Below are 15871 nucleotides of genomic sequence, written 5' to 3'. Positions count from 1 at the left end.
CCAAGCTGTCCCACAGGGTGGCCCCAAGGTAGTGCATACCAGGACACTGCTGTTTAGTGCTCACCAGAGCCCAAGTCTTTGTCTCAAAGTGACACAGGTGCAAAGCAGCCCAGAACAATCCCAGATGTTTTGCTATGGCACCCCTGGTGTAGAGTGCTCCAAAACATGTTACCTGATATATGCTTGAGATTCAGCTGTCCTCCAAGGGTGCTCCTGACATTAAGCATCCCAGAAACTGCAGGCTCATGTATGCATCAGCTTCAGACACCCCACCAAAGCACATGCTATGTGGAGCACCCCAGAACACTACCATCCATTCCAGCCTTGGCTCCAGCCACCTGGCCAGGGCACCACTGCGCTGAGTACCTTAAGACACCCTCGTTTGCACCCAGTTCAGCATCAGCAATTTTGCCAGATCACCCTCAATGTAGAGAGCCAAGACACCAAGGATTGTACCTGACTTAGGTTCACCTGTCCTGCCAGGACACATTTTTCATGGAGACCCCCAGGATCACAACAACCCATGCCTATTTTAGCTTTAACAGCCCTCCCAAGATACCCTCTGCACAGAGAATCCCAGGACCTCCCACCCTGTACATCTCAACTCCACCCACTCCTCAGGGCACCCTCTGCGCAGAGAATCCAGGAAGAACTTGGTTTACATCCACTTCTGCTTCAGTTATCCTGCCAAGGTGCCCTCTGTGTGTAGAGATCTGAGTGCCCCCAGCTTGTACCCACATTAGTTTCAGCTATCCTGCCAGGGTACCCTCTGCATGAAGAGATCAGGGACCTCCTGACTGCATACTACATCAGCTTCAGCCACCCTGTCAAGGCACCTCTAACATAGAGAGCCCATGAACACTGTGAACTACACACATTTCAGCTTTAGTTGTCCTGCTAGTGTTCCTTCAGTGCATAGAATGCTGTGAAAACCCTGCTTTTCGTTGTCCTGACAAGGTGTCCACTACATGGAAAGCCCCAAGACCCCAGCCCATGCCAACCATAGCTCTAGCCAGGCAGGAAAAGTCACCAACCAAATAGTCTACATAGGGGACAACCCATACACAAGACCATTCCTTCAGTATAGAAGAAGTAGCTGTTCCACTTAATCCATAGAAATAAGCAGAGAAAGTCAAGCAAAATGGAGAGACAGAGGAATGTTTTCCAAAAAAAGGAAAAAGAAAAAAAAAAACTCTTAAAGACAACTAAATGAAACAGGCATAAGCAATATGCCTGATAAAGATTTTAAAGTAACAATTGTAAAGATAATGGGCAGGAGAAAAGAGTAGAATAACTCAATGAGACCTTCAATAAGGACAAACAAAAAATGTAAGAAAGAAGCAATCATATTTAGAGAATATGATAACTGAAATTAAAAAAAAAAAAAACACACACACACACACTAGATGGAATCAGCAGCAGATCAGCAGATATACAAAAATGTACCAATGATCTGGAAGATAGGGTAATGTAAAACACTCAAACTGAATGACAAAAAGAGAAAGAAAAAATGAAATTTGAGGATAGGTTAAGGGATCTCTTGGACAACATCAAGGGAACAAATACATTATAGAATCCCCAGAAGAAGAGAGAGAAAGGGATAGAAAAATATTGAAAGAAATATTACTGAAAAATCTCCTAACACAGGGAAGGAAATAAACATCCAAGTCCAAGAAGCACTGAGAATTCCACACAAGATGAACACAAAGATGTCCACACCATGACAAAAATAATTAAAATGTCAGAAGTTAAAGATACAGAACCTTAAAGGAGTAAGAGAAAAGCAAAAAATTACCTATGAGGGAAAACATATAAGGCTTCAGCAGAATCTTTTCAGGCCAGAAGGGAATGCAATGATATATTCAAAGCACTGAAAAGAAATACCTACCACCAAGAATACTCTACCTGACAAGGTTATTCAGATCTGATGGAGAGATAAAGAATTTCACAAACAAAAAATAAAACAGCTTATCACCACTAAACCAGTTATATAAAAAATGATAAAGGGACTTTTTAAGTGAAAAAAAAATAGTCCTAATTAGATATAAGAAAATTACTAAAAAAAGTAAAAAAAGACTATATATAATATATAAATGACTATTATATATATATGACTATGTACATATATATAAAACATGGAGGAAGGAGTAAAAAAGAAGAGAAAAAAAGAAAAAGAAATTGTTTTTTTAAAATGTCTTTGAACTTAAATGAAGAAACAATTAATATAGTTATTTACATAGGATATTATATACGAACCTTATAGTAAACACAAACCCAAAACCTATGATAGATGTATAAAAAACAAAGAGAAGGAAATGTAACACTATAAAAACTAGGAATAAAAAGAAAGAGAACAAGAGAAGAAGAAAGGAACAAAGAAGAATTACAAAGACAACCAGAAAACAATTAAGAAAATGACAATAAGAAGTACATATCAAGAATTACTTTAAAAGTAAATGGCCTAGGGGCACCTGGGTGGCTGAGTCGGTTAAGCATCTGCCTTCGGCTCAGGTCATGATCCCAGAGTCCTGGGATCGAGCCCTGCATTGGGGTCCCTGCTTGGTGGGAAGCCTGCTTCTCCCTCTCCCACTCCCCCTGCTTGTGTTCCCTCTCTTGCTGTGTCTCTCTTTGTCAAATAAATAAATAAAATCTTTAGAAAAAATAAAAATAAAATAAAAGTAAATGGCCTAAATTATTTAATCAAAGACATAGGATGGTGGAACGGATAAAAAAAAAAATCTATATATATTCTGTTGACAAGAGATAGACTTCAGACCTACAGATAAAGAGACTGAAAGTGAAGGGATTAAAAAAAAATCATATACTATGCAAATGGAAGCAAAAAAAAAAACATGGCAGCAATACTGAAGTCAGAAAAAATAGACTTTATTTATTTATTGAAAAGTAGACTTTATTTTTTTTTTTTGAAAAGTAGACTTTAAAACAAAGACTGTTAACAGACAAAGAAAGGCATTACATAATGATACATTACATAATGATACTCCAACAGGAAGTTGTAACAATTATAAATATCTACAGATCCAACACTGGAATACCTAAATACATAAATATTAATAGAAATAAAGGGAAAAATTGATGGCAACACAATGATAGTAAGGGACTTTACAACCCATTTACATCAATAGGTAGATCATCTGGGCAGAAAATCAACAAAGAAAATATGTCTTTGAATGACACATTGGACAAGATCAACATAAGAGGTATATACAAAACATTCCATCCAAAAACAATAGAATATTCATTCTTTTCAAGTTTGCATGGAACATTCTCCAGAACAGGTCACATGTTAGGACACAAAACAAGCCTCAATAAATTTAAGAAATTGAAATCATACCATGCATCTTTTCCAATCACAACAGTATGAAACTAGAAATCTATCACAAGAGAAAAGACTAGAATAACCACAAACATGAACACATGGAGACTAAACAACATGACACTAAAGAACCAATGAGTTAATCAAGCAGTCAAAGAAGAACTAAAAAATAAATAAATGGAGACAAATGAAAATGAAAACACAAAATCTTTGGGACACAGTGCAATCACTTCAAAGTAGGAAATATATTGGGATACAGGCCTATCTGAACAAACAAGAAAAAGCTCACATAAACAACTTAACTTTACATATAAAGGAACTAGAAAAACAACAACAAAAAATCCCAAGGTGAGTAAAAGGAAGGAAATAATAATGGTCAGAGGAAATAAATGGCATAGAAACTAAAAAAAAAAAAAAAAAAAAAAATCAATGAAACCAAGAGCTGGTTCTTTGAAAAGGTAAACAAAATTGATAAATTCTTAGCCAGACTCATCGAGGAAAAAAAAAGAGAGAAAGGACTCAAATAAATAAAATAAGAATTTAGAGAGAAGTAACAAGCGACACAAGAGAAATACAAAGAATTATAATTGAATACTACAAAAATTTATGTATCAACATATTAGACAACCTAGAAGACATGGATAAATTCTTAGAAACAATCTTTTAAAACCGAATCAGAAAGAAATAGAAAATCTGAACAGACCAATTTCTAGTAGTGAACTTGAGTCAGTAATAAAAAAAAACTACCAAAAAATAAAAGTCCTGGGCTAGATGGCTTCACAGGTAAATTATACCAAACCTTTGAAGGAGATTTAATACCTATTCTCAAAATACTCTAAAAAATAGGAAAAGGAGGAAAACATCCAAATACATTCTACCAGGCTAGAATTATACTGATACCAAAACCAAAGACACTTACAAAAAGAAAACTGCAGGTCTATTTACCTAGTGAACACAGAAGCAAAAATTCCCACCAAAATATTAGCAAACTGCATTAAAAAATGCATAAAAAGATCATTCACCACAATCAAATGGGATTTATTTTGGGTATGCAAGGGTGGTCGAATATTTGTAAATCAATCAACATAATATACCACATCAACAAAACAAAGGAAAAAAATCATATGATCATTTCAATAGATGCAAAAAAAAAGCATTTGACAAAGTATGACATACATTCATGATAAAATCTCTCAACAAGGTGGGTTTAGAGGGAACATATCTCAACATAATAAAAGCCATATGTGAAAAATGCATAGCTAACATACTGAAAGGTGAAAACTAACAGCTTTTGCTCTAAGATCAGAAATTAGACATAAATGTCTACCTTCACTACTTTTATTTAGCATAGTATTGAAGTGTTATCCACAGCAATCAGACAAGAAAAAGAAATAAGAGGCATTCATATTGGTAAAGACGATAAATTCTCACTATTTGGAAATGACATGAATATAGAATAAAAATCTGAAAGATTCCATCAAAAAACTACTAGAACTGATAAATGTGTTCAGTAAAGTTGCAGGATACAAAATACCCAAAAATCAGTAACATTTCTAAACACTAGTAACAAAGTAGTAGGAAGAGATATTAAGAAAAAAAGCAATTACATTTTCACCCAAAATTATAAAATATCTAAAAATAAACTTAAGAAGGTGAAAGACAGTACTCTGAAATCTATAAAACATTGATGAAAGATAATGAAGATGACACAAATGGGAAGATATTTTATGCTAATGGATGGAAGAACCAATATTGTTAAATGTCCACACTACCCAAAGTAATCTACAGGTTAAGGAAATCCCTATCAAAATGCCAACATTTTTCACAGTACTAGAACAAATTAATACTAAAATTTGTATGGAACTATAAAAGACTCCAAAGAGCCAAAACAATCTTGAGAAAAAAAATAACAAAGCTAGACATAGTACAATTCCAGATTTCAAGATACACCACAAATCTTTAGTAATCAAAACAATATAGTATTGACACAAAAATAGATATATATCAATGTAAAAAATATAGAGCCCAGAAATAACAAAAAGGGCAGAAACATACAATAGGCAAAAGAAAGTCTCTTCAATAAATAGTGCTGGAAATACTGGACAACTAAATGTAAAAGAATGTTACTGGACCACCTATTAACAGCAAACACAAAAATAAACTTGTAATGGATTAAAGACCTAAATGTGAGACCTGAAACCATAAAAATCCTAGAAGAAAACACAGACAATAATTTCTCTGACATCAACCATAGCAAAATTTTTCTAGATATGTCCCCTAAGTCAAGATTAGATAGATAGATAGATGATAGATAGATAGACAGATTGATGATAGATAGATGATGATAGATGATAGATAAATGATGATAGATGATAGATAAATGATGATGATAGATGATAAATAGATGAGAGATAGATAGATAGATAGATAGATAGATAGTAGATGATAGATGATAGATAGGTGATAGAGATGTTACACACACACACGCACACACACACACACACACACACGGACTGGAATATTATGCAACCATAAGAAAGGATGAGATCTTGCCATTTTAGACAGCATGAGTTATGCTAAGTGAAATAAATCAGGCTGAGAGTTAAATGCCATATAATTTCACTTATATGTGGAATCTCAAAAAATAAATTCACAAACAAAAAGCAGAATCAGACCTATAAATACAGGGAACTGATAGTTGACAGTCATGGGAATAAAAGGCATAGCATAAGGATAATAGTTATATTGCAAAAGTAATGTATTGGAACAGATGAAAGCTACACTTGTGAACATAACATAATGTATAAACTTGTGAAATCACTATGTTGTACAACTGAAACTAATGTAAAATTGCATCAACTACACTAAAAAAATCCTCAAAGTGTTACAATGGAAGTCCTATTAACAATATTATTATTATTTTTACCCATAGTACAAATTAAAAGTATTTTTGTTATATGTTTATTAATGTTTATAATGCAAACTCTATTTATTATGATATCAAATAATACATAGGAAATATATAGTATTTTGGCATGTTTTAAAATTTATGTTACTTTTTTATTGAAGTATAGTTGACATACAATATTATATTAGTTTCAGGTGTAGAACATAGTGATTTAACAATTCTATATATTATGCAGTGCTCACCACAGTAAGTGCAGTTATCATCTGTCAGTATAGTACATTATTAAAATATTATTGACTATATTCCCTGTGCTATACATCTCATCCCTGTTATTTATTTAAAATGGAAATTTTGTACCTCTTAATCCTCTTTACTTATTTTGTTCATCCTGCCACCCTCTTCCCCTCTGGCAACCACCAGCTTGTTCTCTGTACTTAAGAGTCTGTTCCTATTTTTGTTTATTCATTGTTTTTTTTCCTTGATTCCACATATAAGTAAAATCATATAGCATTTTTTATTTCTTTATCTGACTTATTTTACTTTGCATAATACCTTCTAGGTCCATCCATGTTGCTGCAAATGGCAAGATTTAATTCTTTTTTATGGTTGAGTAATATTCCATTATATATATACTACATCTTCTTTAGCCATTCATCTATGGATGGACAGTTGGGTTACTTCCATATCTTAGCTATTATAAATAATGCTGCAGTAAACATAATTGTTCATATATCTATTTTAATTAATCTTTTTGTTTTCCTCAAGTAAATATCCAAAAGTGGAATTACTGCATCTTATGGTACTTCTATTTTTAGTTTTTGAAGGAACCTCTATACTGTTTTCCACAGTAGTTGCAGCAGTTTACATTCCTATCAACAGTGTTCAAGTGTTTACTTTCTCCACATCCTCACACTTATTTTTTGTCTTTTTGATACCAGGCATTCTCACTCGTATATTATATTGTATCATATTATAAATTATATTATGTTATTATTGACATATTACTATTATTAGTTATTATTAACTATAGAAAAATTTAATTGAAACTTTTTTTTAACAGGCAAGAAATAAACATCAGAACAAATGATAATTCCATATCAAGTAAGAATTGAGTCTTTAAAGTTCAATATTATTTAGATTATATTTAAAATTATTTTAGGGACAAAGGACCAGTATCTTCAGTTCAATGTTATACACCATAAAGTTCCCTGATTTTTTTCTTAATATTTAAAAGAACCTATATGTATGTGTATATGTGTATGTGTGTTGGAATGTGTGTGTGTTTAAAATATTTCTGACCTTGATGTGGGTTTGTACTAGCTATTATAAAGGAAATAGTTTGTTCTTCCTCATTATAAAAACCGACCTTAATTGCATAAGTTTTCCTTTTATTTAAAATCCACAATTATAAAATTCAAAGTAGAGAAAAAATAGTCAAAATGATGAAAGTGGACATTTTATTTTGTTGAACAGCTACAACTTAAGGAAAGTTCTCCTTATATATTGAGCTGATATCTGCCTGCACTGGTACAAATTTTACCCACTGGATCTAGTCCTCCTCTTAGGAAATACATAGAATTCTCTAACATTGTGATTAAGAGCACGGACTCTGAGCCAAACTGTCTTTGAATCTCAGCTCTTTCACTTTATGATTTTTGGCAAGCAATTTAACTTCTCTCAGTGCTTCATTTTTGTACATCTATAAAATGGAAGCAATTATAAATTATATCTAATTCAAAGGGTTGCTGTGATAATTAAATGTGCTTAAAACAGTCTGAGAAATAGTAAGCACTATATAAGTGTTAGCAGTTGCAGCTATTCTGTTATTACTATTGCTACTACACTTTCATATAACAGTTCTTTAAATATTTGAATGTAGTGATCACATCTCTCATTAGTCTCCTTATCTCCAGGAGAACTATTCTGAGTTATCTCATCATTTCTTCTTTTGATGTTAGAGCTTCCACATAGTTTGATCACTTTATTCTGGATGTCTTCAAAGGTGTATATGCCATTCTTTAAATAGGGTTCCCTGAACTAAAATCAGGATTTGGGTTTGTAGCCTTAATTTCTGTGGCTTGGATGTCATTGAGGTCAGAGGAGCACTAAAATAAATTATTAGATTTAATCAATAGAGACTTTACTGACTATGCTCTGCATTGTGCTATCATGGGGACTATAGAAGACATATTGTCTGCCACAGAACCAAAATGACATAAAGAAAAACCAAAATAGAGATGTTTGAAAGGAAACATCAAATCTTTCTCTGTTTTCCATTCCTACTGTTTGTATTATTTTAACTAATATGATTTAAGTGAAAATTGTGAAAACTAGTTTAATCTAGAAAATAAAATTACAAATGTAAGTTTACACATAATTTAGCCCTAAACGAAGAAATCAGCTTTTATTTTCCCTAACTGATATGCAAATAAACTATAGACTCGAGAGGGGAAAGCTATATTTTAAGTTATAATTTATCTTAAACAATATATTTCTTACTCAAGAATATTTCAGTGCTGATAAAAGTCTGTTAACTGCAAATTGTTCATTGTCCTCACTCATTTTAGTCAATGAATCAAGCAGAAAATTATGGAATCAAGATTATTTTACTTTGACATTTCCCAAACCACTCCAGCCAGGTAGAAAAAAGAGATCAAGACCTTCAGAATCACAAATCTCAGTTCCTGTAAGTATTGAAAATGTCATTTTTAACTAAATCTAAGATTATTTAATATATAAATATAAATTTAAAAATATGTAATTTGAATTTTACTTCCTTTTGGAAGCAGATATTTTTAAATTTATAATTCCCTGTACAACAGATTACCCCCATCTGTTCCAGATAAACTTTTATTTATACATAATTCTCCTTTTCAAAAGCATTATATAGCTATTAGGCTATGTAGGCTACAGAACCTTATGCTGCAACTAGTGGGATACCTCAGGAAATGTTTACCAGTTGCAAAAACATCTACTGAATCTTAGAATATGAACCAATGTTTATGAGGTTTCAGGGCCTCTCCATTTTCTTTAATCTGGCACTCAGGATACTAGATACTGGGACATTCAAACTCTCTACCTCTTTTATTAAGTGCCATTATCTTATTAATAAGGAAAAGGAAAAACTAGCTTACAAATAGAGAAGATGATGGAGATGTTTGAAAGGAAACATCAAATCTTTCTCTATTTTCCATTCCTACTCTTTGTGTTATTTTAACTACTGTGATTTAAATGAAATCTGATATCACCCATCGTAATATCAAAATGAGTTTTAAAAGCATCACCCAAAGCAGAGTTACAGTCAATGCATTTATTCAAGTGTCATTCATTACATCTGTAGTGATCCAAGTTTCATGCTTCTCTTCATGGTCCTCCTTTAATTCTATATGACCATTTCATTGACTGGTGATGTCCCTAATGAATAAAGGACTATAAAAGATAAGTGCAAAATTAGTATATGTGTCCAGATTTGACAGATTTGGGGTTGAGACTTAAAAAAATTTTACTACCGCTACTCAAATTAATAGGATCAGATATCTGTTTCATTTTATGTCCTTGTTTTGAGAAATAATTCACATCAGGGCTCTCAGGCTCTTGATTTGATCAGAGATGTTGAAAGCAGGAATAAAAATCACACCAAGGCCTGAAGCCTACAGTTATCACAAGAATCGTCACGACAAACTACAAGGGCATCAGCTTACTTCTGAGCTAACTTGGGGATGAAAGGTGCACAAAATGATTCAAAAGATCTATCCCATATAGGGATTGAAAAGGAAACCACTATCAATGGTGAGGATGGGCCCTTAAATGTCATGAATCACTGTGGGCTTGCTCCAATCTCTATATAAGTCATTGAGAAAATCCTAAGGTTTAAAGTCATTTGGTTTCTAATATGGAGTTATCTCACATACAGAACACACATAGAATGTTGAAACTATTTCTTTTTCCATTTTAAGTAGATGGTTAATGAAAAACTAGACAATTTTCATGTTTCAATATGAAAAAGATGTAACTTATTTAAAAACGTTTATCATTATTCTAACTAATCTTTTCAGAGACACGACAAAAAAAAATTAGAAGAAGTTCAGAAGCCAGTTTATATAAGGATAAGGCATTCTTTAAAAAAAATTTCCCAAAAGCCATCTGTTTATTTAACTGTCAGGAGACAGGCTCCATTCAGAAATCCTTATACTCTTAAAGCCCATACAGAAAATGGAGAATCTAAAAAGTCCAAAGATGACAAAAAAGGAAGAACTTTGCAGAGAAATTCCAAGAAAAACAAAGGCCCACATGAAACAACTATAGAATCTAAAATGGTAAATGATGAGAAACTTAAAAGAGGAAATAAAGCAGATAAAACTCCATCAAAATTATCACGTAAAAGTGAACTATCTAAGGATTCAAAGTCCAAATTAGAAATAAACCCAGAATCCAGTGATTTTAAAGCTGTCTCAATGTATCCAAAAAAAGATAAGAGAGATTCGAAGAATTCCAAGGAGACAGATAACGAATTCATATGTGCAAAGAAGGATTCTAAAGACTCAAAGAACAATTCTGATGCCAAATCACAGACTTGTTCAAAAAATAGTTCAAATATGGGTTTCATACTGTATTTAGAGGAGTCTGGTGCTGAATCTATGAAATGTGATATGTGGTTAAAGAATTACTCTCAGAATAATTCAAAGAAGCCTTCAGAGAAGGACACAAAAAAGGATGCAAAGAAAAGCTCTGATGCTGAATCTGTAAACTCAAAAGATGCAAAGAAAGATGCAAAGAAAGATAAGAAAGGTCCAAAGAAAGAGAAGAAGAAGGATGCAAAGAAAGACACAGAGTCTACTGATGAAGAATCTGCAGACTCAGAGGATGCAAAGAAAGAGCCAAAGAAGGCTAAGAAAGAGTCAAAGAAAAATGACAAGAAAAAAGATGCAAAAAAAGACACAGAGACTACTGATGCAGAATCTGAAGACTCAAAGGATGCAAAGAAAGATTCAAAGAAGGCTAAGAAAGATTCAAAGAAAAGTGACAAGAAAAAGGATACAAAGAAGGATGCAGTGTCTACTGATGCTGAAACTGAGTCTGAATTGGAGACAAAGAATTGGAAGAAAGATGAAAAGAAGGAAAAGAAAGATTCAAAAAAAGATGACAAGAAAAAGGATGCCAAGAAGGATGTAGTGTCTACTGATGCTGATTCTGAATCTGAATGGGATTCAAAAAAGGATAAAAAAGATGAAAAAAAGGATAAGAGAAATTCAAAGAAAGATGACAAAAATAAGTTTTCAATGAAGTCTGAAGAGTCTACTGAAACTGAATCTGAATCTGAATGGGATTCAAAAAAGGATAAAAAAGATGAAAAAAAACATAAGAGAAATTCAAAGAAAGATGACAAAAATAAGTTTGCAATGAAGTCTGAAGAGTCTACTGAAATTGAATCTGATTGGGAGTCAAAAAAGGATAAGTATGATTCAAAGAAGACTAAGAAAGATTCAAAGAAAGATGCCAAGAAACAGGATGCAAAGAAGGGCATAGAGTCTACTGATGCAGAATCTGATGAATCTTCCAAGACAGACTCAAAGAAGCCTGAGACATTCGAAAGTTCAGATGCTGAATCTGAAGAGTCACTATATAAATTTGGGGCTAAAAAGAGAGTTGCTGATGAATCAGATGCCACATCTACTGATTCAAAGAAGGAAGCACTGGAACTAAAGAGAGAATTCAAAATGTCATCCAAAAAGACTACATTCAAAGAGAAAGAAAAAAAAACAGGTACAGGTAGAGTCCCTCCATCAAGAGAAAGACCACCACTACCTCCTTGTGAGCCTTTGCTACCATCACCCAAGATCAAACGTCTCTGTCAGTGCAAGATGCCTCCTGCACCTCTAAAACCAAGATATGCTCCTTTGGTATGTTTACTGTGTTTTTAGAAAAAAATCGACTAAAAATGAAAAATATTTTAAAAGGTTGAATTTATATTTTCCTTAAGAGTAGTTCAATTTTACTGGAATATTGACAAGTTAGGGACTAACAGATAAGAAAGAATAATTCAAAAGGACTCAAAAGAGTTGAAAAACAAATGTCAAAAAGTTAATAATATTTAGACTGAAACAGAGAACAGGCTTGTGACTTAAGAAAACATTTAAAATTATTTGTAAAGAGAATACAATTACAAGAGTGGTTAAATGTTCTTAAGAAGGAATAAAAGAATGAAAATTGACTAAAACTTCTATAGGGGCAGATTTTAAGGAGATAGAAAGACATTTCCTAAGAAGTTGCTAAATATAGTAAAAACTCAACCAAAATCCAGACATAGTACAGTAAAAACATAACATACAAGGATTCAAATATGCAAATTAAATTATTTAATCTATAGCTGAACTAAACTTCTTTATAAGTCATCATTCTTACTGATAATCAGGGAAATAATTTAACTTGCCAGGGGTAACGAGATCCCTTCTGGTTTATAACAGTCTCTTTCAGGTTAATTTGCTCTCTTTGAGAGTAAATGCTCTGTAAATTTAGTTTCTTTTCTTTTCTCCAGAGGATCTCCTCTTTCATTCCCCTTCCTCCAAAATCTGGCTATAAGGGGAAGCTTAGGTAGACATCTCAATTTGAATGTAGGGGCTCCTGTTCCCCATGTTCTCCACCTTTACTGGCTCTTTCTGATCTTTGGTTGTGACATAATTCATTTGCATTGTTTCTGGGCATCAACCTCTGTGTCCTCTGCTTTCACACAGTGTTTATTGTCAATTCTCAGCATGACAGGGCTGATGTCCTGTGTTCTGCTAAATTCAGAGCTTCTGTAGATATTGCTGAGTCTTAACCTTGAGCTTCTCATGTTAATTAAATTCCTCCCTTCCCCCTCTTCCTCCCTGTTCTTTTAGGCTTATTTCTTCTCAAGGGGCTTCTACTTCCTCTTCTAATCTCATGGGGATCTCCCTTTACTTTTTATTCCAAGTTTTTTCTATCCTTGGTTTATAATAAAATTTTATGTATATATATCCATTTTTCTCTTCATATATTTTTCTATTTTTATTTAGATATCTTTTTTTTTTTCATTTCTGTCAGAAAGTCTGGACTTTAAGTCCAAAGCTGATTAATGATTTTATTGCTAAATGATAAGTCTTAGGGGCTGAATCAATGGGTGAGTAGCCATTAGGGCAGCAAGCTTTACAAGAAATGAGAATGTATTGGTGGATAAATTTTAAGGCAAAGGAAAAGAAAGACCCCCAAGTAGCTGGATTATTTTCCATGAGAAGTGTTTATGAAAAAAATAAGTAAAATATAAGAAAACAGGTTGGGGACATGGATTGATTTTAAGTATAAAAGAAAACCTTTCAGGGTAAGTTATGGGCTTTTTTACATTCAGACAAAGTCTCTTTAATAAGCTTCCATATGCGTAACTACCATATAGTCAGGCTTTTCCTTCTCTATCACTCTACTGAAACTGCTCTTTTCAAGATTTACTAAATACCTTCTTGTGGCCACATCCATTTGTTTCTCCTCTCTCATCTTATTCTACAATGCAACATCATTTAAAATAACCTCTCTCTCCTAAAAATATGTACTTTACTTGATTTCTAGGACTCTACTATCCTGTTTTCTTCCTACTTACTGGTAGTTTCTGCCACCTTTATTGTATCCCCCTCTTCCTCATCTTTGATGTTGCGATGACCTAAGACTTGGTTCCTGACCTTTTCTATCTACAACCCTCTCTTGGTAAATCCATCTAATCCAATAGCTTTAAATATCATCTATGTTTTAATTACTTCAAAATTAATATGCTTAGCTCTGATCTTTCCATTGAAGTGTAAATTCCTTTATCTAACCACCTACTTGAAATTTTCAGTGTGAATTCTACTAGGCATCTCAAAAGTAACATAACAACTCTCAACCCATTCCAAAATCTATACCTCTCCAGTCTTTTCCATCTTAGTAAATACCCACTTGATCTTTTAAAACCTGGATATCATCTGTGATTCTATCCATTTCCTCATCCCCCACATATGATCAATCAGTAAAACTTCTTTACTTTACCTCCAAAATATATCCTGAATCTGTCCACGTCTCTGCATCTCAACTACTACTACTTTAACAGTTTCAATCATCATCTTTCTTGAAATACTGCAAGAGTTTCTAAGTAGTCTTGCTATCTCTATTCTCTCCTGCTTCAAACACTCCAGTAGTTCCCCATTACCTTCAGAATAAAGCTCAAACTTCTTACCTTGGTTTTCAATGCCTACATTATCTAGACCATACCTATTTTCCACCCTCATTTTGTACCACTTTTCCACTTTTCTTACATAATTTAGCCAAACTAGCATTTTTTGTTTTTTGTTTGTTTGTTTCTCATAAGCACCAAGATTGTTTTTTGTTTTGTTTTGTTTTGTTTTGTTTTTCCAAGGCATTATGTATGCTGTTTCTTCTGCTTGGACTGTTCCTCCGCAGATCTTTTCCTGACTAAACATTCTCACCATGTATTATTTCAGGCTAAATGTTATCTCTTCAGAGAAGCCTTCCCTGGTTACCATATCTTATGTTATCTCCTTCCCCAGCAAGTGTCCAGTCAGTCTCCTAAGCCTGAACCCTATTTATTTCTCTTCATAGAATGCATCTTTATCTTAAACTCCATATTTATTCATTGTTCATTAATTGTATTCACAATAAGAATTTAGGCTCCATACAGGCAGTGAGCCTTATTTGTTTTTTCACTCCTGTATTCACAGTTCCAAAAGCAGCACATAGGATATATTTGATTGGTTAAGAATATGGTTTCTTTAAAGAGCTGCAGATCATATGACACTAATGGACTTTCTGACATGTTTTTCCAAGCATTTCTACTCCTACAAAATGAACAAAAACAAGGCATATTAAAAGGGGGTGAGGAGTCACAAAAGGGAACCATGCATTCTAAGTGGAAGTCTCAAAAGGATATATATATATATATATATATATCTGTCTGGGGAATTTATGAGCAAACTGTGTTAATGGGTCTTAGGTCTCTTTTAGTATAGGCTCAAAGAACCATACTCTTACCACTCCTGAATCTTAATGATTCTCATAACAGAACCATAAGGCTAATGCCATGTTTCAGGGTCACCTCTGTTTATATTCCTGGATTAAAAGAATTCACTTTTGAAATTATGTTGGTAAAGCATGCCATGATTCAGAACCATGAATGAAAAAAAAATTAATTCAAGTATAATTAACATACAGTGTTATATTAGTTCCAGGTATACAATATAATGATTTAAAAATTCTATATTTTCTCAGTACTCATCAAGATAAGTGTACTCTTAATCCCCTTCACTTATTTCACCCATCCCCCCACCTCCCCTCTGAAAACTACCAGTTTATTCTCTATATTTAAGGATCTGTTTTTATCCATTTTTTTCTGTTTTTTAAAATCCACATATGAGCAAAACATATGGTATTTGTGTTTCTCTGATTGACTTATTTCATTTAGCATTATACGCTCTAGGTCCATCCATGTTGTTACAAATGGGAAGGTTTCATTTCTTTTTTTATGGCTGAGTAATATTCCATTGTATAAATATACCAGTTCTTTTCATTAATCAATCAAAGGACACGGGATGGTACCATATCTTGAATAATGTAAACAATGCTGCAAT

General features: G+C 33.1%; 1 protein-coding gene across 1 annotated transcript in view; it reads left to right on the top strand.

Annotated features, from left to right (window-relative positions):
• The window catches only part of CYLC1 (cylicin 1), a 128021-nt gene extending 115181 nt beyond the window's left edge, over positions 1–12840 (top strand). Inside the window, exons 3-7 of the mRNA XM_078064025.1 lie at positions 7306–7346; positions 8813–8931; positions 10301–11413; positions 11531–12145; positions 12781–12840. Coding sequence (XP_077920151.1) covers positions 7306–7346; positions 8813–8931; positions 10301–11413; positions 11531–12145; positions 12781–12840 — 1948 coding nt within the window. The remainder of the gene's footprint in view (positions 1–7305; positions 7347–8812; positions 8932–10300; positions 11414–11530; positions 12146–12780) is intronic.
• The last annotated feature ends 3031 nt before the right edge of the window (positions 12841–15871 follow it).

Source organism: Halichoerus grypus, chromosome X (assembly GCF_964656455.1).
Source record: "Halichoerus grypus chromosome X, mHalGry1.hap1.1, whole genome shotgun sequence".
Classification (NCBI taxonomy): domain Eukaryota; kingdom Metazoa; phylum Chordata; class Mammalia; order Carnivora; family Phocidae; genus Halichoerus; species Halichoerus grypus.
The sequence above is the reverse complement of the archived record's forward strand: the minus strand, read 5'-3'. Positions and strand labels throughout refer to the sequence as shown.